General features: G+C 32.2%; 2 protein-coding genes across 2 annotated transcripts; one reads left to right on the top strand and one right to left on the bottom strand.

Moving 5' to 3' along the window:
• The first annotated feature begins 692 nt into the window (after window positions 1-692).
• Window positions 693-24,350, top strand: LOC143910490 (uncharacterized). Its single transcript, XM_077428989.1, has 22 exons — window positions 693-997; window positions 16,417-16,504; window positions 16,968-17,120; window positions 17,211-17,423; window positions 17,494-17,679; window positions 17,761-17,901; window positions 17,978-18,178; window positions 18,252-18,473; window positions 18,556-18,768; window positions 18,842-19,249; window positions 19,324-19,543; window positions 19,832-20,028; window positions 20,100-20,272; window positions 20,352-20,547; window positions 21,004-21,150; window positions 21,263-21,463; window positions 21,541-21,723; window positions 21,860-22,126; window positions 22,201-22,515; window positions 22,588-22,814; window positions 22,892-23,065; window positions 23,158-24,350. Exons 2-22 carry the CDS (start codon window positions 16,435-16,437, stop codon window positions 23,425-23,427), a joined length of 4,377 nt encoding a protein of 1,458 aa, XP_077285115.1. The 5' UTR covers window positions 693-997; window positions 16,417-16,434; the 3' UTR covers window positions 23,428-24,350.
• On the bottom strand, window positions 23,683-26,460 carry LOC143910492 (kelch-like protein 30). Its single transcript, XM_077428990.1, has 3 exons — window positions 26,184-26,460; window positions 24,770-26,108; window positions 23,683-24,695 (listed from the first exon to the last, which is right to left on the bottom strand). The coding sequence occupies exons 1-3, from the start codon at window positions 26,397-26,399 to the stop codon at window positions 24,466-24,468; spliced, it is 1,785 nt and encodes a 594-aa protein (XP_077285116.1). The 5' UTR covers window positions 26,400-26,460; the 3' UTR covers window positions 23,683-24,465.
• Window positions 26,461-26,798: the final 338 nt, after the last annotated feature.

Below are 26,798 nucleotides of genomic sequence, written 5' to 3'. Positions count from 1 at the left end.
CCACTAATATTTTAAATATTGCAACCCAGGGTAAGGATACATACATTGCAAATACACTTAATATAATGCCTAATAGTTTGTGCATGATACCATGAACAAACTAATTCGTTTGTCGACTTGTTATTTTATGTACAAAAAAACTGACTGGATTGGTTCGCGTATAAGCAAACTAGCCTGTTCATGAACGAACGAAATGTACACTTGGACTGTAGCATGTATAGCACCAGAGTGTGTCTACGCGTACCTAATTTTGCATATTAAAACCATCACCAAACCAGTTTTGACGTAGAACTACATCTATTAAGAGGCTACATGTTAAATGCCACCTTTAGAATGGCTATAAATCCAAGATTTCTCCAGCATAGAATAATATAATGTTAAATATATCAATAATCAGTTGGTATGTTATGCTAAAAATGCTGTAAATTACTAAAATAAATGAAATTGTTATCAATTACAATGTTTCTCACAAAGAAAATTGTCATTTTAGTATGAGAAACTCTATAATATACATATTTTATTGTTATATAGCAACAATTCAGTCACTATAGTAGTAATTTAATTGAGTATGTTGTATAGAAGATTGGTCGCTGATGATAGCATTCCTCATCTGATGTGTGACGAATTTAAATGTGCTATAGTTATTTGTGACCATGCGTGAGTACCTTTCAGATATTTGAAGGTCCTCGTCCAGTGGCGGGGGGTGGACTAGAGCTGGTGGAGCAGATCCGCGACCAGCCTCTGTCAAGTAGAAGCTGTCGTACCAGAACCACGCGCACCACCATTCACGAGAAAGTCGAAAGAAAGTCGAGCAGCTAGTCTTCTTTTTTATTTATTATTTACCGTCAGTTTCGAGTGGACCTGCCCAACCAGTGCACGTCTGTTAAACAAGTGAAATTCTGGCAGTGCATACCGTGGATATATTGTGTTTGTGAGTGTCGATTTTAAGTGTGTATGAGAGGACTGGGAGATTAACGCCAAATGCTATTTACTTAGGGTAAGTGCATACATACATAATTGAGTCGAATTTATTTTTGTTATCAAACAAATGAACAATATTAATATTGATTAAATAAATAAAATATACTAAAAACGTTATGTACATTCATAGTCAGGGTCAAAAAAATGTTTCATGACAGTCCAAGTCCAAATTTCAGTTCCAAAAACACTATTTTTCTGTTTGACTTAATTCACAAATTGTTATCGCTTTTTTAATTCGATATATCCAGAGTCTTGGAAAAGCAGAATAAACGTCTTACAGGCCACAAGTATTTTTAAATAATGTTAAACGTAAAACATTATATATAATGTTTTGCAAAAGATTTCTCGAAATGAAGAAAATTGGGCTTATGCCACTCAAATCTAGAAGGTACCTAACAAGTAATCGCAGTATGGATTTCTTTACTCAAAAAGTGAGAAATATTCTTTACTATTTCTTATATCTACGATATTATATCGTAGATATAAGAAATAGAAAGAAAATGAAGTATACATAGGCATAGTTATAGATAACTGCATAAAATATCGACATCGATTTTCCACTGACATAATTTACATTTTTCAAATTCAAATACATACATAAATACATATGTAGGTGTAATTTAAATATATTTGTGATGCAGTTTTATGGCAGAGGTCACTGAGTTAATCAGTCAGCCTTTGGACCTTTTTATTTACATACAAAAAAGTGATGATCATGTCTATTGTACTTTTAGAACAATCAACGATAAAACATAATACTTTGTTGTTATATTAGATGACTAATCAATTTGAAAATATTCAGATTTTCGTATTCTAATTTTATAATATATTTGGAGTCAACCCCTTCTTATCTTGGGTTGTTGACCTTTCTACGTAAAGTACGTTCATATATTTAACATTGTCTCAATAAGATAAAAAATAAAAACGAAATAAAATTTGGACCGCGATTTGAGAGTTGATTTAAAAAAAATATGTATTTATACAAAGAATATTAAGGTTAAAAAAAATAATAAAAATTTGATTGTGCAAACGGAATATTTTAAATACAAATAGTACAATTACGAACATAATTGATAAAAGCGACCATGTACAAATTCCGCCATATTTTGCGTGCCACTTATTTTACTAAGCGTCGTTTTCTCCGCACCACCTAACAGCGGCATACTATAATATTATAATGTAAACCTACGTATAATATATGTATGTATATTATTCACAATTTCTGATAATGGTTTACTTCTCATATCTTACAAAAATGCCTGTTTTTCATTCGAGCGTGAAACACGTACTCGATAAATTCGCAGAATGCCACCATTCGGTTTGTTTGTTATTGAACGGTTTTTGTTAATATAATGTTTTTTAATATCAATTATTTAGAATATCATTGTCATCTGGTCACAATAGCCTGGATAATGTAATAGGATGGAGGAAAAAATGGTTGATTGACGACACATTAAATTAATCCGAAGACGATGTATTAAAAAGCGTTCGGCATACTTTCTACGACCGTACACGGAGCTAAACAACACTTTCTAACCAAGCGGTTGCTCAAACTTTTGGTAAAATTCGTTGCAATGTTGAATTCTAAAGCTTATCTAATGATTATACACATAGACATAGTTTTAAAGTCGTTCATACTTTTGTAACATTTTCAAGTACTACCAGTTTTTTTTTCATATTTAATTTATCGTAAATTGCATAATGTTTTTGACCGCGTTCAACGTTAAATTGAATAACTAGAACATTAAATTTATGGTGACGTACTTAATTATTGAACGTAGCCCAGATTAAAAGAAAATATATTTGAAAAATTATTGAGTAAAATGAAACAAAAGCATGTAATATTTTATACAATTGAAATAAAATCAAAATAAATATATATTTTGTAAGAATTCAAAAGAAGCATATTAATTGGAACTAGACTCACAGGATATAATGATTACGTATGGATTTTATTAATTAAAACATTAAGTTTAATTATGATTAAGAATTGCTCTCTTTTATTTAAAATGTATAGTTCATTAAAAATGAAATTTTAACTCCAAGTATTGATATTATAATTCATTGTGATTGAAAGAAAACTCTCCTAAATAATTTCACTCTATATGATTGAGCGAAAGGTAAATATAATTAAAATGATAGTTTACATAAAAAATATTGCTTTAATGACTTTATATCGAATTACTAATGTATGAGAAAACATATCACAATTTTTTTGTTATTTGAAATATTATTTATTGTGCAAACACATTTATTATTGTTGTTCAATTGTTTACAAGTTAATATCAACGATGCTTTTCAAATTGTCATAAATGGAATTAGAATATATGAAAACTATTGACTGGGCCAAGCCGGATACTTAAATTCTTGTGAAAGCTACATAGTTCCCAATAAAAAAAATCAAATTTCAAGTTATTAGAAAAATAAATAAATTAAAATAATAATAGACGCCGGCTATTTCCCATAATTACTTATATATTAAATTGGAATCGCAAACTACCAATATTTTCACACGAGTAACTCAATGCAATGCAACAACGTAACATACTGCAATTTTTTTATTATTTACACGATTCTTCATTGCATAAGTTCAATATAGCCACGTGTGTGAAAGCATCGTATCATTTTAAACCAAAATGATGCCCCGTTAAGTGCTGTATTTAGTGTTTAAATTATATTTAGTAAATATTCAATAATAATTTCTATTTAAAAAAATGTTTTAGGTTGTTTTTTTTTACATGTTTAACATTTCTATGTACATATTGATTTATTTATTACAATTTTGCTATACTGACATTAAAGATTTACTCCAGAGCATCACTATGAGCATTTTGTATATAAATATGTGCATATATTTCAATGCTCTTAATGTGTATATGTTACAGTCCGTGTTCACTCCAGCTCATTCATGAACATATTAGTTTTTTCATACATGAACTATGGGCTTTAGTTTAAGTGCTAATAGTCAAAATATATCTTTAAATATACTCAACAGGTGTCGCATGCAATCTTTGAGATGCTAAAATGCCAAATATTTTAAATCGAAAATCCCAATAGAAACCGCATTACATCTTTCCTATAATTCTGTTTCCGCTAATATTTGAAATATTGCAACAGCTAATGCATATATTTACATAGATGATGGAATAAACGATTGAGAATACTTAAGTTTAAGTACTTAACTCATTTCATGAATTAATGAAATGTATACTTGGATTGTAGCATATATGTATGTGTGGAGAGCTGCGACATATGCACATCAATTTTCTTTGGAAAAATGTATTTAATATGCTATAGTAAATATTCATGCTTTCAATATAATATAATCATAATAATAATAGTAATAATATTGTAATGTGGGAACATGGGAGAGAGTATCCAATGTCTAAGTGCATTCGTGGATGAACAATAGAAACCCAGGATTAGGCTAACGGGACTCGGTAAGTGCCCAAACAAAGCATACGCTGGGGTTCTCACAGAACGGGGCGAGTGCGGGTAGACCTACGTGCCTACACAATAAACACGCCAACAGATCAGGTATGCTATGCTGGGCAACATGTCCTTTATAAGGAGGTATACGCGCTAGATCAATTATTCTGAAATGAGCAGTGGTTACGTGTGGAACTCATTTGGATCCCGAACCCACACCTACGCAACAATATAATCAAAAATCTTAAATACTTTTAAAATACGGATACTATATGTTTGTTGAAAGTATTGATGAATCTTAGAATATGTTGTCCTTAGGCGTTGCTTCACTAGCCTACCTCTTTGCAACGTATCAAGAATATCTGGAACACTTGAGTGATGTTTTTTTTGCACATTCATCTGGTATTGATTAATTGGCGCTAGTTGTTAGTCCCTCATTAAATTTGATACTACTCATTGATATTATTATAATATATAATACCTAATAGACACATTAATTGATGCATTTCCGATCGTGCATGTGTTACGATCTCTTCTCGATTTGCCGCACACAATGGACTTGTTTTAATAAGAAAACGCATGAGTCAATACTTTCTTCGTACACACGCTAATTCATGGGGCTTTCTATCCGGAATACATTTTCCGAGCGAGTCATTGACACCGACTCGAATGCATTATATTATCTATAATGCATGCAAATCAGCATTTGTGTCATTGTAATGAGTGCATCGTTATCGTAATTCAATACATATGTAATACCCGTTCATGCACTGATACTTCGTAGTCAATCTTGGGATCAGAGCCGTAAGCCCGGTCCGAGATGTCTCTATGTACAATGGGTAAAGCCTATGATTGAAAATGGTTCAAATCGTGAATGATAATGACACGGCGTGTTCTTTTCACGGTTCACATTCACAATCGAGGCTTAATTTCAATGGCCGTTTAGAAGCCGGTACAATATGTAATGGTTTTCACCGTGTCATTTGCGTCGCGACCTATGATGATGTCGACTCGGTCAACGTCGTCTGTGAAAAATAGTCAGTGTCGTAGGATAGTATTATTATAATGGGTCGTACGAGTGCTTTTAGTGTGTAGTTTCTTTTCAAAAGAAAGGTGTGTCACGTCTCGCATGAATTATTCAGTGGATGCGATCCATCATCGAGCGAAAGAATGCTTTCGTCGTAATGCAGTAATTTTTTCAAGTATTGTACGGGTACTATAATTGGGGAAATTTTGACCGTACAAATTGTAGAGAAAAGAGATGTAGATTGTATTATTTTTATCACAAATATTATCAGAATCAATCCGGAGACATAAAAATTTGAATGGCATTTGAAAGAACGCAATATACCCTATTATAGTCTCAAATAAGACACATAGTGAATAATATATATACTGAATAAGATACACATATTTTGAATATTTAATTTAATTTTTGGGAATTATCTGTCATAAATTGATAAATTAATAATCAAAGTTCAAAGATGTGTAATTTGAAAGTTTAAAGAATCATGTCGTGTTTATTGGAAAATATTTTTTGAATGGTGATTTTCGATGTAAGATCACGATTTACTTTAAAGAAAAATAAATCATGAATTTCAAGAGGATGCGAAATTGATAGTTCACCAATTTGCCCTTGACTAAATTTGACGTTTAATAGTATATAATATATTAAAGATGTCAGTTTCACTTTCAAAATAACATTATCAGCGCGCTTGCAAAGAATACGAAGGTTAAAACAATCCATAAATCATTTCAGCATTAGTAAAAGTTATTAATATTATAGTTGAATCACATAGCACTATCATTATATTGCACAGAGTATTAAATTCTTTAACTAAAATGAAATTTTATATTTTTAACAACATATTGAAAATTGTCACGTTGTGAAATCTAAGGAATTTTACCCAATGTAAAATGTTTTCATGCGGGAATGTTCGTTCATTTCACTTGTTGCATCTCACATTCCGCTTTTGATTGCCCGTATAATATGATTCGACAGATCGGCGACACTGCAATAATAAACTGACGAATTTAATTGCGTTTATTCGAAAATTTTACATACAAAAGAATAATAATGGCGTTTGTCGCGCGTGCTGTTGCACATCGGACATTTCACAATTCGACGCATTCTCAAGATCTTACCGGTTCGCCTTGGAACCGGTAAGAAATTCTTCAGCAAAGGTTACCGATTCACAAACGGATCCCAATACTTACTTTGAGCCTTTTTGGAATGGTAAAAAAATCAAACAAATAAAAATTAAAGCCAAAATCGAATTCACTTTGGCGGCCATCGCGGCGATTTAGCATTCAGTGCAACCATTATGGTATAACGAACGAGTATTACGTGTGCAAATAATTATGTTTCGAAATTGTCATTACGACTTATGGAAATGGTAACGTAACCATTTTAAAAGTGATTTATAAAACCCCAAAATTCAAATAAGGTTCACCCAATAATTAAGTACGTGTTTGAGAAGTATTGGATACTATTGGTTTCACCCGGCTTTGCACGGTATTTGTAATAAGTATTTATTAATAAGATCACCGACCCCTTTCGCTTAAACAGGGCTTATATAATAGTAAAGATTCATTTTTTAATTATATTTGTTAGAATCGAATTTATTTGAATATTTAACGACAGCCAATCAGAAACGAATTACACACACACACACACACACACACACACACACACACACAACGAAAGGTCTTTGTTTTATATTTTTCACAGCATTTTCACTGGGTATGGTTCATTGAAATCATATCCAATTAAATGTTCACTGACACTATAATTTTTAATTTTTGAAATTATATTGAAATTATTAATGAAATTATAATTTTTGACAATTGGATGATAGTGCGTCGCCGATACGAATCGCGCCACCCCACTTTATAACCCCATCTCCTCTCCATTCCCACTCTCCTCATGGTTCACTATCTGTATCGATTTGGCTTTTTTTGTCGGATTGGATGCGGAAGCAAACACATTATAATATATCAGCAGTCAACATTTATTTATTTAAGATTAGGTTAGGTTAAGATAAGTTGGATGATAGTGCGTTGCCGATACGAATCGCGCCAACCCACTTCACAACCCCATCTCCTCTCCATGCCCACTCTCCTCGTGGTCCACTATCTGTTTAGATTTGGCTTTTTTTTTGTGGAACTGGATGCGGAAGCAAACACATCATAATATATCAGCAGTCAACATTTATTTATTCAAGGTTAGGTTAGGTTAAGTTAAGTTGAATTGGTTTTATTTATTTAATATTAGAATTGTTAGGGTTGGTATTACGTTGTAATTCGAATTACAAATTCACTGACATTGAGAAGTGAATTTGTAGTTCTATTATTATATCCGTATCCACTGCTTGGGTCGGTTTATAAATTATAATTTCACTGACACAGTTTCAATTTAACATACAAATATAATATCGAATATATTTTTTTTTTATAAATATGTACATTATATATAAATTTTATCTATATAAGTATATATGTACGTAGTAATTTTTGTATTTTAGAAAGAACCAAGTACTTTTTTTTAATGTTGCAAATAAGTTAATATATGTATTTCGTTGCGTTGAGAAACAATACCAGTTCTCGTACGAAATTCACATACAATTTTCTAAAACAAGGTTGTGAAAAGTCATAATGACGTATTTAACCGTGATTTTCCGCTAAAAAATAGCAACAGCGTCACCATAAACAATGGTAATTTCTTTTACGGTAATTTTGACGCTTATTGTGAAATATTTTCACGCGCAAAATATAAAGAACATGAAATAAATAAAAGTACGTTTTATCGGATGAATTATTATTATTGTGTATCGGGTGCGTGTCATGAAACAAAAAAGCATGTAATTTGATTGAATTTATTATAATTGCAGGTGCGAATATAGTGCACCGAATCACGATGAAAAATTGCTTTTTTGCACAAAATTATTTCTAAAATAATAATACGCAAAAATATATAAAATAATAAAAAAAGAGAAATCGCAACGTGCCTTATTTGCGACGAAGCTTAAGGCGAAATCGAGAAAGTCAATTAAGAAGTCGATTGACGCTCTTGATATGTTCGAAACCTGGTGGAAATTAGTCACGGCGAAGAGCAATTGTTGCAAATAGTAAATCGAAAGTTATGTAAAGTGATGTCTAGACCAAATGCATTTTCTACATGCTTACATACTCTTACATTTATTAGTCAAATATTCATATGTAATGACGTAATTTTGACATTTATAAGAAGACGTGTGGGAGAATGAATAATATATTAAACGTCGATTGATCAGTGAATCGATGAATATATTATTGAAATATTAAAATATCATTACGAAAAATGCATGCATAATTTCAAGGACACAACTTTATCACAATGTTAAAATTTTTACTTAAAAACAAAATCGCATATGTAATTCTTACAATTTTTCACCAATAAATATGAATTTATAAACACCAAAGATTTTAACTATCGTGTTTATTTCATTTTATAGCAAAGATGTGTAGTTTCATTTAAAAACTCACACAATCTCTCAAATTATTTTAACTGTCATGTAAATTTATTGCTTTTGAATGAACATTTAAATTATTTCCCATTATTTCAAATTTGATCGATTGATTAAAAGCGATGGATAATAAGATAGCAAATAAAAGTGAAAGACAATATTTTATCTTCCATCATTATTCCGCTTTCATACTTTGATTTTTCATCGGGAACTATCAACTATTATAAAATTCATAAATTAATTACCTATTCGTATCAATATTTATTAAAAATTCACCAGATTCGCTCGTCTGTGACTTCCGTTGTTTACTATATATTTAAAATTTATAATTCGCGTTTTATATCTGAATAAAAATACAATAGCTTTAAAAATGTACGTTGTATATCAGATTAGCATCAAAATTATATTATAACTGTTACATAATAGATTGTTTTTCAACAACAAAAAAAATCATAAATAATAGCGGATTTGAATATGTCAGATTGTTGTACGATACGAGATATTGATAATCTTCGTGATTATATTTTTTGCATTGCCGTTAAATTGCAGTTTGTATTGGCTTGCGTGATCCATTCGACTTTGCATATCGGCGAATGCAACTGCATAGCATAATAGAAATTAACTAGGCGTAAAATAACTGACAAAGCGAATTTTTATTACTCATGTGATTATATTATATGTATATACCCGCATCATTACAATAAGGAACCGCTCAATATTCACATACCGTAATATGATACGGTGCAGAATGTAATTATAATAAAAATCCAGTGGGATTATTTTGCACACGATACCAGTCATCGTTTAGCAATGAGAGTCCATCACTATTAGATATTACGTAAATTGTTATGAAACGTTTTGGTTTTGGAGTTACCAAAAATGGTCGTCGATACCACATATTAGTAAGTGTTTCATTTGTCTGTCGGACTTTTCATAGATTGGTATATTTTTAGTTTTTATATGTTGTTATTTATACATATTAGGGATTTCAATTTACCGTCAAATTTCATAAACCGGTCAACGGTAAATGATTTATCCCACAACCGGTATACCAGTATATCTATGGAAAAAGTTTTTTTCATGTATTAGACGACTGCACGTGGTTACTTTTCCTAAAAACGTCAATTTATATTGAATCGCAAATAAATCTCTAGTGAATAATATCATATAAATGCATTAAAGTAAATTCGTAGCAATAAATAAATTTTAATTTTAGCCAATCATGTTTATTTATCTAAAGTTTGCACCATTTAAAAGTTTCGATCATAGTTGAAACAACCGTATGATCGCATTTATTACGATTTGGTTGGTCTGTGTTGCCAGTGAATTTATCAATTTAAAATTGCTACATTCAATACTGATAATAAATAAATTCCAGACAACCTAATCCACAATACGCCATTTGCATCGATTTTATGTAATATTATGCAAGTAAATGCACTTAATTTTGGTCATAAAATAGCTTCCGGTAATTACCGATAAATTTTAAAATTTAGCGGTCTTTAGCGATAGCGAAATTTTGAACCGTTGTACCTGTATTGCAATCCCTAATACGTATGTACTTACATATGTATGTGCACAATTACATACACACTCCCATAAATGCACAAATTCTTGCTTAAACGATGTACTCGGTAGTAGGAATTTACAAAACATGAGCGTAGATTTAGTTTTTCTATTTATATTTTTTTCCTTTACCATTAGTACTACCAAAGGATTTTCAAGTCAACAAAACAATCAATGGAACAGATTTGAAACATTATCGTCATATTTTTATCATTGCTCATTTCTATCCTAGAGGTTTTTTTTATTTTTTATTTTACCATGGTGCCATTAAGCGATTATACAAATTAAAAATATTATTTTAAATTTGAAATTATTCTCAAATAATGGTTCAAATGAGTGTAGATGGTCAATTCGGTAGGAACCGTTTCAACAATGAAATCAGCCAACTCTGGTAGAAAACGATCGACTTGGAGTCATACAGATATCCAAGGTCTGGCCAGCACCACTGGATCAGGCCTCGAACCCGTGACCCCTTAGTTGTTAGCATTATATACTAGCCGCTGAGCTATGTTATTGGTTAATTATTAATTAGTTCAAGATTTACCTATGTACATAGATCTAGGATTTTGACGTTAAGTTTATCAGAATATGTTACCACAAATTTAATCTTGTATGTATTACTGCGCGGGAAAAAGTCGATGAATCGAATTCTTATATTATTGTTTGTTTAATTATTAAATGTTCCCGTTTTACTTTTTGCCATGTTGTCATGTTTGGAAGAGTTTAAAGAAAAGCAAATATATTTTTGAAAGTTTGATCTAGAGATATGTATATTTAAAGCTATGGATCTAAAGCAAGTAAGAACGAGCTGTGACTTAATGCTTTTTTTAAATGATTTTTCAAACGATGCAAAATTAAATAAAAACATGAATATTATAATACGTCCAATCGCTCTTTGAATATACATGTATGTACATACATGTAAACGAGAACTACATATAAGATTATTGGATTAGGATTATTCTTCAAAATGTTTGTCCCAAATATACAAAGTGTGTGGGTATAAAGAACGAAAATACACTCGGACGAAATTATTGCAATAAATTATGGATGTCAAATAACTGCATTTCGTTATAACGACGACAACGTTAGAGCGGATCTATTCGTCTCAGATAGCGAGTCGACAACCTTTTTCGATTCCGTTAACTGACCCATACACGACCGTCATTTTCGCAACGCAGTAAGTGCTCGGCAGTTCGGGTGAACGATTTTGAATTCACACCGAAATTTTACGAACACATATTCCGCAACCGATTTCGCCACACTGTAACAAAGACCCTGCCATGTCGTATCGTGTCGAAGACGTTCGATCCAGGTGGTACAATGAGACCGTATGTAGTACACGTGTTGTTCTTCTACGTAACATTGGAAAGTGGTCATGCACGATGAGTTTCTACGCAATATGGCACTATAAGACAGCCGTGGCCAATGTGGAGAATTTCACGGATTAATTCACCAGATTTATTAAATTCGAAGATTTTCTTCAAATAGTTTCTAATTAGATTTGGAAGATCTATTATGAGAGAGATTCTTTAAAAATCCTACTTAAGAGAATATTTCTCATCTATTTTTATTAAATCTTTGATAAGAACTGAAAATACTCATTTCATCATACACTTTTAGATTTATCGGATACTACATAGATTATTATATAATACTATTCCAGGTATTATCTTTGCTACAAAATATTAAGCGATTGATTGTGAAAATTTGGATTGTGCAAATGGTTTGTCCATTCGTTCAAATATGCAATTTTGGTTCTCCCCTAATATATCTTATAACAACGTATTTCCCAAGGACGTTTCGGATATAGCCGTCGTGGGCAGTCATTGTATAATTTATTCGTTTAATTATCAAAAACCGGAATTAGTTAATGTTGACTTAACCCAATTAGAGCGGCTTCGGTCGCCACGAAAACGAAACTGATGTTGAATAAATAATTCATAAGTTTCCAAACCGTAGAAATGGTTCTCAATTAGAAAATTCTCGATGAAATGTGATTTAATTGTATGGATTTAATTGTTCGTATAACAAATATGAAAAGGAAAAATTTTTATGTAACACTTAAATTTTTAAGTATTACAACATTAGCAGCTTTGATTTCACTCTAAATTTTTGAAATCATTACTGTATCTGATATCATTAGTATTTTAAATTAAAACTAGTGAGTTTCTGAATGTATTTATATATCTTTTGTCTACTAAAATTTTCTATTTATAATGTTTATAGAAACTGTCACTGAAAAATATCTTAATTTTAGAAGTATCCCGATGTTTATAACTGATAACATTTCCGAATATAAATTGTACTGCGCTTAATCATAATTACATATTATTTTTTTAAAAATAAAAGTATTATATTATGTGTTGGCACGCAATCGACTAACGATAAGAGATTAAGAGAAGACCTTGCATCGTGATTTTTATCAAAAGGAAACAATAAACTCGGTGCGAACTTTCTTTTTTCGTTCCAGTTTGATACTTTCGTACATATATATCGGTATTATTCATATGATAAACTGGAGGATGTTTCGGAAACAAACGGATTTTTAATCGTTAACTCGAACGGTTAAATGAGGGTAATTAATTTACCGAAATAATACGGCGGTCTGGTGTAGACAGTTGCAAAACTTTGATTTGCATTGTTTATTTCCATAACGGGATCAACCGATTATTATAAATATAAAATTTTTAACAGCTGTGTTCATTTACCGAAATAATGATAATCGGAATGATTTTTTGGATAATAAATTCAATATAAAATTAAAAAGAATATCAAAATAATATTATTTTTTAAGATACATTTTACTTGGGATTATATTAATCATTTCGTAATTAAGAGGTATACACATAGAGCTCTGGCCAAATGGTTTTTAAACTTTTTTTGGTACTTACCCAAAATGCATAAGTATTATGTTAATCAATATTACCCTCTTAATATCAATCGAGAATTTTTCTTTTTTAAATTTGACAAAACTCATTGAATCAACTCATCATCGTTTTCAGAATCCATTTATATGGAAAATAACGCCATAAATATGAAAAGCATTTATTATACATACATATAATATATTGGATGTTTGTGACTCCGATCGTTTGTGAAGTCGATCGTTTCCTATCAGAGTCTGCTAATTTATCTGATTTCATTGTTGAAACTGTTCCTCCATCATATTGGCAAAAAATCATCCTACTCGCTGACACAAATATCTGAATTTGATTTATGTACAATATGTAAAGTATAAAGTCTAAATCCATAGTTTTCTCTATGGATTAATTAATTATTAATTTTGTGTCCTTCAGCCTTTCGAAACACAGTGATTTGTGTAATAAAAAATGCTGCAGTGTTTGTAATTAATTGTCTAATTAATGCACATTGGGGTTTACCTGTTAGGCCTTCCTGGTATTTATCTATATAAAATAAAAATAAAATATGTATGTATATATACACCAAGCCTCACGAGCCTCTATTATACCTAAAACTTTTATTTTTATCTTCATATTTAAAAGCAATTTATCCCAGTTTCGAGACCTCTACTCTAACCTCCTATATCTTCTTGTTTTCCTTTTTTTCATTCAAGTGCATAGATATATAATACATAGATGAGCCCTGACGCCTGATTTTGGTCGGAGATCTTGTCGTCACTAACTGAGGGGTGCGGGGGGTTTAACTAGCGGGGAAGTTGAGAAAAAAAAGGTTTTTTTCCCTACGACGCAGCGGTCGTCATCTTTTTCACCACTTCCCCGCTAGTTAAACCCCCCGCACCCCTCAGTTAGTGACGACAAGATCTCCGCAATGTGTATGCAATCGACCTTTCCTACTTAGAAGCTAACTAGCTACCGAGAGTTGGACCATGCACTACTTTGTTTGTGCATGGTCCAAAAGGGTGACCGGTTTAGAGCGTGAAGGCGTATCTATGGTATTATATATCTATGTTCAAGTGTCATAAATATGTTGAAATTCCAGTTTGTATAAAAAATAGTACGGAAAATATATAAATTATACTCTAATTACGATTGTTCTTCAAAGTATAATATCAAGACTTCAGTAACACTTTCATTAATCCTCAATTATAACCTAAAAGATAAAAGAATCACAGTGAGAGTTTTCCCATTACATATATTTGATAATTGCTGTAATTTTATTCACTTTTAATTTCACATAAAAATGATTATCATTGTGCAAATCGTCGACGACAATGGTGGAAAATCGATTGCAGCATTCCCAGGTGCGTTGTCGTTGCGACTAGGTAATTTTCCAGGAAAAACTCATTCGAAACGTAACGCATCGTATTGTTTATAATGTGCTACCTAACAATGGACAACTACTACCGAATGATCGACACCGGAAGTCGACAATTTTCCACATCTTTTATCGAAATCATGTGCCAACCCTGATCAAACGAATTACTATTTAAATTATATGTGATTTTTTTTTGATTATTTTAATTTCTCTCTCATCGGAGACATCAGCATTGCACGCATCTCATCTCGCGGAACCGTTTTTCGACCAACGTGCGGAGAAACCTTTATGTATTATACATAAGAACATACATATATTTGTACGTACAATGTACTACGTCTTCGTCCAAATCATGGTGTTTTCTTCAACAGTCGCATACTTTCACGCGTCTATCTCTCAGTCCGTCTGTCTATCCGACAGCATTCATTACGTGACTCGAATATAAGGCACTTTCAAATTTATACCACAAGAACGTTGTTGGTCTACAGCAGCATTAGCTCAAGTATAAAATGAGAAGTTTCAAGCAGTCCGATGTGAAAATGCATCACAGATGTTGTCATATAGCATTAAACCAGCATGTAAAATCGAGATAACAACTTAAAAGTTAACAGATGTAGGGTTGACCCTAAGCTATGTAAGTTGTACTGGAACGAAAAGTTTCACTCCGTAACTGGTTGGCTCTGTTTTCCATCAATATGATTATGTTAAGTTTCTCTATTCTAATAACGAGTTATATATATATATATATTGCATATGTATATTTATATATGTACTTTATAATCTACGATATCGTTTTTTAATTAGAAAGTATTGTCATACCTTCTTAGAAGGAGCAGAGGTAATTTTGGCCACATCATTTAATGATTTCTAATTAAATTTGAATATAATTATTGCAGTCTTTTTCTTAGTGAATTTTTAATAAAAATTCATTTGATGCATGTTTTAGATTTTGAAAGTTATAGTATAGTATTTATTCTTAAATAATAAAACAATAAAATAATTTATAATTGGTTTTTCAGTATCAATATACATATGTATATGTTTTTGAAAAAATAAACACATTCAAAACGTTAAGCGACTTAAATAACTATTTCAGTATGTGGAATTAACTTAATTGCATTTTTGTGCACACACACACACACACACACAATACTTAAATACAGGAAACGTATCTTATTTTTTCCATTTATTCAATTTTTAAAATCGCTGTAGCGTGACGAATTTGTTTCTCATTGTCGTTGAATATTCAAAAGTTAAGTTGTATACATAATGTATTTACATATGTATTATGATTTTTTAGTGAATTAAAATTACTTACAAGTTTAGATGGCACACATATAAATCGAAAAATCCGCTAGTAGTTTGGCACACACGCGGTGTCTGGTTATGATAAAAGCCTGAATGGAATACTAATGAGCTCTTGTGAATAATTATGTCAGTAGGTGGACTAATGTATTGTTGCTCACTTAGACATTTGCCTTGTGCCGTCGAGCTTATGGTTTTAATTGAAACAGAAATGTGTTTGTTATGCATCATGATAATTACAGAATGTACATTTGTACATGTATGAACTCTCATATGTAGAAGGGTGAAAGTTAAATCAGAATTTTCCCGTTGAAATTATTTTAGTTTTAAGATTCTCATACTTCTGTGTTGATTGTTATGAAATAATATTTTTATATTATTTATATTTCAGATACAGACAAATGCAACGATGGAAGGAAAACATAATCGTGCAACCATGCTAATATTTACATTACTATTTATATGCGTATCATTTTCAAGTGAGTATTTTAAGTTTTTAATTAGTAACTAGTGTATTATTTGTTAATGTACAACATATGTATGTGTGTAAAATTAATTCAAATGCATGAAATTTTAATCGAAATTTATTGAAATATTTTGCAATACATAGCTTACATTCATATATTATAATTAATGTTTGTTTTTGCAATATACACAATGTACAACAAAATGAAAAGATAAACAATTCTAATTTTACATGTTATTTATATGTATATATTTGTATCAATAATATTTACGTATATCTTATATCCGGATACGTTCATATTAGCATTTAAAAGGTTTTGAAATGCTAACAAGAACGAATCAGTTTTTATTTTCATATTCATATATACATATTTATACATTTTCTACCAACATATTTGGCTTAGTGATAAATTCTCATTTGTTATATTCGATACATTTAAAAAAAAAATTGTACTTTCATATCCGATATTATTACAGATGCAGAAAGGAACGGACGATGTCCACCATTGACCAAATGGGGAATTTGTCCAGAAGGAGCGGCAACATGTTCAGAAGATAATGACTGCAATGATGATATGAAATGTTGCGAAAGTCCATGCGGAAATATTTGTTCCAAGCAATTATTTACAGGTATGAGTATTTACTATACGTATTGTACTCTTGTCTAGTATATATGTATGTATGTATATTTGTAACCAAAAAAAAATGAAAATCCATCAGGATGTGAGCATTTACAAATGGCGGCTACAAGACGAGCTCGAACTTTAGGACCCGAAGGTCGATCAGTGAGAATACCTCGCTGTATGGATAATGGTGATTTTGATCCTATACAATGCGATAACGAAATTGTTGGCAGTTGCTGGTGTGTTGATGAAGCTGGTTTTGAATTGCCTGGAATGAGGGCACCTGCAAGAGGACTCGTCAATTGTTCAGGTAAGCATTTCGTTCAGAATTTCTATGCTTGGTGTTTAATAATTAAATTTAATAGATTGATAATTTACAGCACGTGCACCGTGTGCGGATCATACATGTCGTATGTTATGTCCATATGGTTTCAAAGTGACCTCTGATGGTTGTCCCATATGCCAGTGTAGGGATCCTTGCTCTGAAGTTAAATGTCCCAAAGCATTGAGTTGTCAATTGGAAGAAGTTGCATGTTTGAAACAGCCGTGCCCTCCAGTTCCAACTTGTAAGCTATTTTATGTTAATTTTCAATGTTGTCTTTTGTTGTACATATTTATTGAAATAACTTTGAATGGTTGAATTATAGGTAAAAGGGGTCGTAGTTTGGAAAATATATGTCCTGTCGGTGAGCCCTTGATGATCAGCGATACTCACAGGCCTTTCTTATGTGGTACAGATCCTGGAAAGCCAGCATGCCCGCCGTTGTATCAATGTTTGGTACAAAGAGGTAATTTTAGAATAAATATATGATTTATAAAAGATACATTTGAATATAAATCTTAGACTATTTGTAATTTTTTAAGGTAATGATTATGGCGTGTGTTGTCCTGCTTCATTGAAAATACAAAAACCAGGAATGTGTCCGGCGAGTGCTCAAGTAAATAGCACAATGGAAGTCGAATGTGATGCACCTTGTGCTCATGATTTAGAGTGTCCATCGATGCAGAAATGTTGCCACAGTGATGCATGTGGAAAGCATTGCGTTTTTCCTGAAAATTTAACAGGTAGAATGTCTTTTAGAGTCTAAAAGAGATATATTTATGGAATGTTTTTAATTGGTGATTGATTAATTTATAGAATGTCTACAACAAAAAGCTTTAGCAGAAGCTTTATCGATAAACGAAAGAGCTGGACGTGGATACATTCCGCAGTGTTCAGAAAAAGACGGTACATTTGAATCGAGACAATGTTCGAGGAATGGTCTTGTCTGTTGGTGTGTCGATCGATCCGGCTACAAAGCTAAGGGATCGATGGGACCTGCAGCGACAATAAATTGCTCCAAATTCGTAGGCGATAAAGGTAAGTCAAGAATCATATATTTATATACATTGCATGGATAAAACTTAGAACTAATAAAACTAATTTATATTAAAAATCACAGGACGTGCAGCAGGAAGGTCGTTGACTGGCTCTTTGTGCGATAGAAATATATGTGCTTCCATATGTGAATATGGATTCCGGGTGGATCTGGATGGTTGTCCGACATGTGAATGCGACGATCCGTGTCAAGGATTCACTTGCAAGGACGGCGAAGAGTGCATTCCAGTAAAGGAGCAAAATTGCCAAGATGAATTTTGCCCAAGCTTTCCAGTTTGTAAGTTTATTTTTTTATGTAATGTTTGGTGAAAATGATTATATGTTATTTATAGATAATATTTAATGTTTAGGTCGACCAAAAGAAACTTATATGAATCCGTGCATGCGCGATGCACCTTTAACGAATGAAACGACAGGTGATATCATCAATTGTGATCCGACTAAAGAAGACGATGAATGTCCTACGGGTCATCAGTGCACGTCTATTGCAAAGACAAAGCAGGCTGTCTGTTGTCCAATGGATGATTCAATGGAAGAAGAAGACGAAGATGACGAATATGACTCTAAGCCCGGGTTCTGTCCTTTCAGTGTAAATCAATTGTGTGACAAAAACGAAACTAAGAGTTGTGAAACGGATATGGAATGCAAAGGAGAGCAAAAGTGTTGCTTGACATCAAATTGTGGATCAGTTTGTGCCGATCCTGAAAAGCCTGAAATAAACGAAATGGACGAACTTGATTCGGATCGAGCACCATCGAGTGAGTGTTTATAATATGTTGATTTTGATATTTCTTCTTTACAAAATAGTAATACTTATCATTATTGTTTTAAGTGTGTGAATACCTCAGAGATTTCAACGATAAAATGGAAGGAACCCATGATGGTATGAAGCTAGCTTTAGTGATACCAGATTGTTTCAGCAATGGATCTTTTGTGCCGATGCAATGTTTGACTAACGATAAAGGATTTAAACAATGTTGGTGCGTTGATAATTTCGGTACGGAAATACCGGCTACTCGGGGCAATGAAACTGCAGCGATTGATTGTTTACAGTAAGGAATTATTTTAAAATAATTATTTTATTATGACACAAAGGTGGTTGATACGTTTTAAAATTGATTATTATACAAAGGCTGAAAGCAAATTAAATGAAGACTAACTAATCTCACTTGCTGTGCATATACATACATAGTAATTAATACATAATAACTCTTATAAAAGATAAAAGTTCAAATAGACGTTATTTTTAATTGGAAACTATAATCAGTCAACTTTGTACCACTCTGAACCAACATAAACATTAAAATATTGACAATAAATTATATTTTCAATATGTAAAGACTACGAGAAACATCTGATTGCCTTGAGCTGACATGCCGCTTGGGTTGTGATTATGGATTTGTAATAAGTCCTGAAACTCAATGTCCGATGTGTCAATGCCGAAATCCTTGTCAAGACGTTACGTGTGGAGCCAATTTGGAATGTCAAATGGTAGACGTCGCTTGCGACAACGATTACTGTCCACCGGTACCTGCCTGTAAGTATAAATCCACTTGTAAATAATAATATATTTCTTGACGGAAAAAAATATTAAATCATTATATTTAGGTTTACCACAAAAGATAGGACAGTGCCCATATTTGGTACCGAGTGTCGCTGGATCGTGTGAGTATGCTTGTCAATCAGATGCTCAATGCGGAGGCACTATGAGGTGTTGCAGTAATGGATGCGGCACTCAATGTATCCAACCTCTATTGAAAACGGCTTGTCAACATCAGCAGGTATAGCTGAAAACAAAAATATTGACTTTTGAAACGTGTGATGGAAGTGTGATTATAACGTTTTGATATGCTTCGATAGGCTATTCTTCTGCACAAGGCGTCTGAGACGGGTATTCCTGCTAGACAATTGTACGTACCGGCTTGTCGCGAGTCTGACGGGGGTTACGAGCGAGTTCAATGCCATCACACAGCTGGTTATTGTTGGTGTGTAGATGATGGAGGAGCTGAACTGCCGGGAACTCGCACTAAGAAACCAGAACAACCAAAATGTCAAGGTAACTTAACAAAATTAAATGAATTTATAAGTCTTCCCACCAAGATATGTATAAAGTAAACTGCCAATATAACTGAGTTTTAGTTATATATTTTTAAAGTTTGGCTTATTTAAGATGAACAAAAAGCTCTTCCTGTACTAAAAAGATACTAAGTTATATTCTATAGATTATCTATTTTATATTTTTATTGACTAAAAGGTTATATATATTTGAATGTTATATATGTTATTTATACAAACAAAACTGTATTGAATCTTCATATATAATACAATCACTATGCAAATTTACAGTTTTCAATTTAAACGCACCACGTATACCATTTAATGGTACTTTAGCGGACAATTAATTTTTTTTCAATTTTCACTCATACGAATCTCGCTGAGTAATTCGGTTAGTGAATGTATTTATGTAAGTACATTATAACATAAATTTAAAAAGTCGAAAAAATATTTATAGCACCAGCTGAGTGTCCTGAAATAAATTGTAACAAAAAGTGCGAACATGGATATGAGCTGGATAACGATGGATGTAATACTTGTGAATGCCGAGATCCTTGTGCCGATATGTCTTGCCCCAACGAAGGTGAAATCTGCAAGGTTGTCAGTAAGTATCAAATTAAATGGTAATTTAAAAAAATAAAAAATATATAGGTATATACATATATACATTACATATATTAAAAATAATTTTATTAATATGAAATTAATTTTTACAGATGTACAGTGCGTTACGGCTCCATGTCCACCAGTTGCAATGTGTGTTGGAGGCAGTGAACTAAGTGCATGCGGTGGAGGAAGTGATGGTCCAGCTCGTCGATGTGGTCCTTCTGAACCACCATGTCCATCGTCGCATAAATGTCATTTGTCTCCGCTCGCAGGACCCTCAGACGATCCACCAGTTTGCTGTCCTAAACCAAGTAATTGCATTCGCTGACGTAGATTAAATTTAAATGAATATTCACAATTAAAATACTAATTGGTGGATTGATTTTAGGATCAGTATGTTTCGAGTCAAAGGATGAAGGAGTATGTGGATATCAACCAGCAGGCTCTAGTAACTCTACTAGATGGTACTTCAATCCTGAGAAAAATCAATGTCAACAGTTTAAATATGGTGGATGTTCTGGAAATCACAATAATTTCCAGACGGAACAAATTTGTCAAATGGTTTGCCCAGGTATATTAATCATTACTCAATAGGTGAAGTTTTTAGATCATTAGAAAATTCGACCTCGACATTTTTTTGTGTTGGTTTTGGTGGTTTCCAAAGATTTTAATCATAAAAATCTATTAATGATATTTTAAAATTACAGTGTTGAGTCAGTGTGAGCGTTTGAGGGAGAAAAATCAAAAAGCAGCTGTTAGATATAAGAAAAAGACATTCACACCTAAATGCAGACCTGATACTGGAGAATGGGAATCTGTCCAATGTATGCCACATGTGGATGTGTGTTGGTGCGTCAATGGCAAAGGAGAGCCTCTCAAAGGATCAATTATAAGAGGATCTCAACCCGAATGTAACTTTAGACAAGCTAGAAGACGAATGGATGTATCACATTCGGTCAGTTCGACAGATGACGGTACAAAATATTTTAATGTTATGAAATTACATCATATGAAATTGAAAATGATTAAAATGAAATATGTATTTCAGTATTGGAAGAACTAGTACGACAAATGACAGCATACAGTATTTTAGACACGATTGACGATGTCGAACCGGTGAACAATAATCAGTTGACGTCTTCAACGAATCAAGAAAGTCGAGTTGTGAAGAGTCGTTGTCTATCAACGCAACAGCAATTGGTCGGATCCTCAGCTTCGTATGAAGTGAGTTGTGATTCCAGTGGAAGATTTACACCGAACCAATGCGAAAGCAGTGCCAACGATGCCAAATGTTGGTGCGTAGATGAAGCTGGTAATCAATTACCGGGTACTTCAACGTTTTCGAAAGGAGATAGCATATGTCGTGAGTGAAATATCTATTAAATTGAGTGGTTTTTGTGATAACTGGCACATCTCATGATTTATTTTAATTCAGTGCCGACACCAATTGAAGCCGTGGATGTGACATTGGGATTTTTTGGAGTCTTCTCTAGTGAAATAGCAGAACGAATGAAAATGCAAATCTTAAACAATTTGAGTCAATTAGGAGCCACTTTGAAGAATAAGGAAATTGACATACTAACAGAACCTGATGTTACATACATAACGTTCAGCGTGATTGGAAACAATAAGGTCGACGTTGCTTATCATTTGGAAGAATTGGTATGTATTCATTGGATAACCAATTAACATCACAATAAATTACCAGATAAACATATTTTAATAAATGCAAATTTCAGGTTAAACAAGAAGAGCTTACGTTAGACAAAGAATTTGTTGAACAAGATATTAAAATGGTAGCGGATATTAAAAAATCCAGATTCCAACACAAGTTAGATTTATCTGAAACTAAGAATATTGCTGAAAATAAAATAATTGCATTGCAACACAGAGAAATACTGTCAGAATCAACAGTAAGCATTCTTATAGTTTGACAAATTTTGATATTTTATATTCAAATATGCTTATATACATATGTATTTAATATAATATTTATTTTAATTAGGTTTCTGTAGTTACAACATATCACACAGCTATCATAGTGCTAGCTGCAGCATCTGCATTTATAATAAGTACAATGAGTGTGTTGATCATGCTCTATCGGAAGAAAGTTTCGTCAATGGGCAAAGCCAACAGTATCAAAGTGACAGCTTTTAACGAGAGATTTCTTTCATACGAGCCACCAGTTTACGTTCTATCAAAGTCAGAGAAGGAAGTTGATTTAGCCGAAGCGATTAAAGTTAGTGAAAAATCGCTGGAAACCGAAAAAGTATGAGATCAAAATGAATTGCATAAATAATCATTTTCTTACGATAATGTAAATATAAATAAAGTAGACGACATAGAAGAAATGGTATTTATGTGTAAAATGTCGTTGAGCGTAAAGAAAATTTAAAAATTCCCAGTGACTTATATTCATAAACTGTCATGTGTAAGAAATTGTAATATAAATAGATAAAAGTTTCAATATTTATTGTTAAAATTGTTCAACCTCTTTGTATCATACATCACGAAAGAATGAAAGAAAGTCGAGTATTCAAAAAAATATTTATTTTTGTAAATATTAAAGAAGTTTTCGTTATATGATATACATATAACCAATATAAATATTATATTGGAAAGAATTGTCGAATTTAAGTTTCGAGCTTTAAGAATGATACAATTTAAGTAAGAAATAAGAAGCAACAAATGGGTCTTAAATGTAGATAATATCACAATTCTATATTTATGTTGAAATATTCTAAAAGAAAACATGTCTTAAAATTATAAACATAACGAATTAAATTTTTTATATATAGCATAATCAAAACTTAAATACAAAGTACATAATTTGCCTTTGCATTCCTTATTACTGAACTAAAATGCATGCACATTTAATTTAGCAAAGCATAAACACATATGCTTTGTTACATTCCATGGAATTTTATGTCTTCAAACTTATATAATATTATATATGTATAAACATGTTGAGAGTATTGAGAATTGAGGTATTGTTTTTCATATAACAATTCAAAATAACTGTGTACTAATTGCTTAATTTTATAATGACATTTAATCACAGTATCATCGATTATAAATAAGCAATTGGTACATGACGCAATTGTTGAGGTTAAAAAGGTTAATGAAATCTGTATATATAGTAATAATTAAGAAGTCAATTAATATGTAAAAATACTGTTTCCTAAATACAATGAAATTAAAAAAATAATCAACCGTTTTATTACATCTAAGTACATATAATAATGTTTGGTCCTTAAAGGATAAATGCCACTTAAAATTATGAAATTCCTCTGGAGTCGATGCATTCGAAGGATCATAACCAGCGTTCTCCATATTTATTTACTGAATCATCTACGATTTTAGAATCGGCTAGTAAAAAACAACCAGACAGACTATTATAGATGCCATCAGTTTCTGTATCTACCCACAAAAGTTCAGTTTCAGAACAAGATTCATCAAATGGATTTTCATCTAAATTACACATTTCAACTCCGATCAAGTTATCGATATTGTCACCTTCTGAGAAAATGTATGCAGTGTTTTCTGAAATCAAATAAAACAATTTTAAATGTATTTACATAGAAAATGTTTAGCTGTAATTAATCAAGCAAACATACCAATTTTGCACATAGCAGCTACGTTGAAATGACATTTTTTAATTTTTTTCGGCTCTTGCTGAGCACAATTCGTGAAATCTCTATCCCAGAAAAATAGCTTGTTGATCCATCGTTCAGTGAAATAAAGACGATTGTTATGTGATAAAATAGCACTGTGTCTCACTCGAAGCGTACCTAAATATTGCCATTGGTTGGACTGGTACACGTATAAGTGCTCGCCTGAAACGAATAAGTTTCCCTTGTGAAAGCACGCGACTAAGCATGTGCTATATTCGGGAAAGTCTGGTAGCTCTGACCATTCGTCCGTTTTGATGTTGTAAACGTGCACGCTGCTCAGCATAATACGAAATTGGCCAAAGCCACCGATTACGTATATCATGTCGTCGTTTACTATAGCCGTAGCGTGGCGTCTCGGAGTGAGAACTGAAGATGGTAATGTATTCCACTGCTCCGTCAAGCAATTGTACATTCTTACTTTGTAATTCCACGTGTCGTTGATCTTGATCTTTCCGCACAGAGCAAATATAGTGTATCCCTTCCACGAAACAATGTTTTGTCCCCACCAAGAATATCCAGGAATCGGTATATATTGTACTAGTTTCCTTTCATTCACATTGAACGTCATAATTTCTATATTTTCAGGTGATTTTTTCATAACGCACGGTCGAATCGGGGGAACTCTATTTTTCTTAGACAGCAAAATTCTATGTATAATTTCATATGTTTCCTTGTCAAAATATTTATTTAAGCTTTCTTTATTTTCATCTTTGAAAAAACCGTCTATAGAATATGTGTCGGAAATATGAATAATTCCTTCGATGACACGTCGAGCTGTTTCATTTTCAATGACATGTTTATTTGTAAGCATAAATTCGAGTGATGCCTTTTCAATACTGCGATAAATAATACAACTTAAAATAACTAGGATTTTATCATCACTACTATCGAAACAATTGGTTAACCATTCACAACCGGCTTTGAATATTTCAATCTCATCATCGGCGTATAAGTTATGATGTGACAAGTACCAGTATAGGGTATCAATATTTTCAATTTTACTAATTTGAGATTTGATTTCATTAAATGAATATAATATGAAGGATTTCGATTTAGGTTCTAAATTTGAGAGGTTGTGTTCTTTGGCAATTTGGTAGATTTGAAAACACGTATTGTTGTCGAGCATGCTGATTAATTTATTTTCGATTTTTTGACACAAAGACTCTAGTCCGAAATAGTTTGCGGCATGAAATGTGTCTTTGACATGATCCAAATTAGCTACATCGGCAACGTCAAAATTTAGATAGTTCAATATGCATTCCATAGCGTCAGGAGTGACAGTCTGAAATAAGGGATAAAATATGAAAGTTTGAAATAAAGTGCAATATTAAGATAGCCATACGACAAAAGTGTTTACGTGTAAGAATATTTGTCGCTGATTTGCTTCTTTAAAATGTCCATTGAGCATAGCTTCGAAGTAATGCGATCGGCGACAGAGAAGCGCGCGGCTCACTGTGAAGCTGACGTCTCCAGTGGTCAAAATCACTGATAGAGGAGCAGCACCAGTGGCTGTCACTTCATCTTCAGCTCCCACTTTCACTTCTGGCGTTATCGTGTTTTCTTTTTCTGTCATCTTCGACTTTGTTATTTTTGCAACGCAGTTGACAGCTCCCGCCTAATCGTTTGAAGCTACTGACGTATTTGGCAAACCATTCATTTTTATGTGGCCATAAACATTAAAGTTTATCATCAGAATAATAATAAAAATGAAAATCCACAATTAAAATATAATTTTGATTTGACAAGTTTGTTCATTTAGAATAAACATACATTAACAAGTTTTATTATACATATGTTTTATTATTGGGTGAAGGCTGTTAATTATTTACTTTTGGACATTTGTTTAATTCAAAATTTAAATTTAAAAGTAAAATAAACACCACAGTAGTTGGATATACACTAAAATCGTTATTTTAAAGTTATAAAACAAGAAACTTGTGACCTTTTTGATTATATTTCTGGTTGTTGGTGA

The sequence above is a fragment of the Arctopsyche grandis genome, chromosome 4 (genome assembly GCF_051622035.1).
Source record: "Arctopsyche grandis isolate Sample6627 chromosome 4, ASM5162203v2, whole genome shotgun sequence".
NCBI classification, from domain to species: Eukaryota; Metazoa; Arthropoda; class Insecta; order Trichoptera; family Hydropsychidae; genus Arctopsyche; species Arctopsyche grandis.
This window is presented reverse-complemented; position numbering and strand designations above follow the sequence as displayed.

What these genes read in the sequence shown, in the direction of transcription:
- LOC143910490 (XM_077428989.1), top strand. Translation starts at nt 16,435, where the DNA reads ATGGAAGGAAAACATAATCGTGCAACCATGCTAATATTTACATTACTA. An exon ending in GTGCCCTCCAGTTCCAACTT is followed by an intron (nt 17,680 to 17,760) that starts GTAAGCTATTTT and finishes GTTGAATTATAG; the next exon opens with GTAAAAGGGGTCGTAGTTTG. An exon ending in GCAGCGATTGATTGTTTACA is followed by an intron (nt 19,544 to 19,831) that starts GTAAGGAATTAT and finishes CAATATGTAAAG; the next exon opens with ACTACGAGAAACATCTGATT.
- LOC143910492 (XM_077428990.1), bottom strand. Translation starts at nt 26,399, where the DNA reads ATGACAGAAAAAGAAAACACGATAACGCCAGAAGTGAAAGTGGGAGCT. An exon ending in AGCGACAAATATTCTTACAC is followed by an intron (nt 26,109 to 26,183) that starts GTAAACACTTTT and finishes CCCTTATTTCAG; the next exon opens with ACTGTCACTCCTGACGCTAT. An exon ending in AGCTGCTATGTGCAAAATTG is followed by an intron (nt 24,696 to 24,769) that starts GTATGTTTGCTT and finishes ATTTGATTTCAG; the next exon opens with AAAACACTGCATACATTTTC.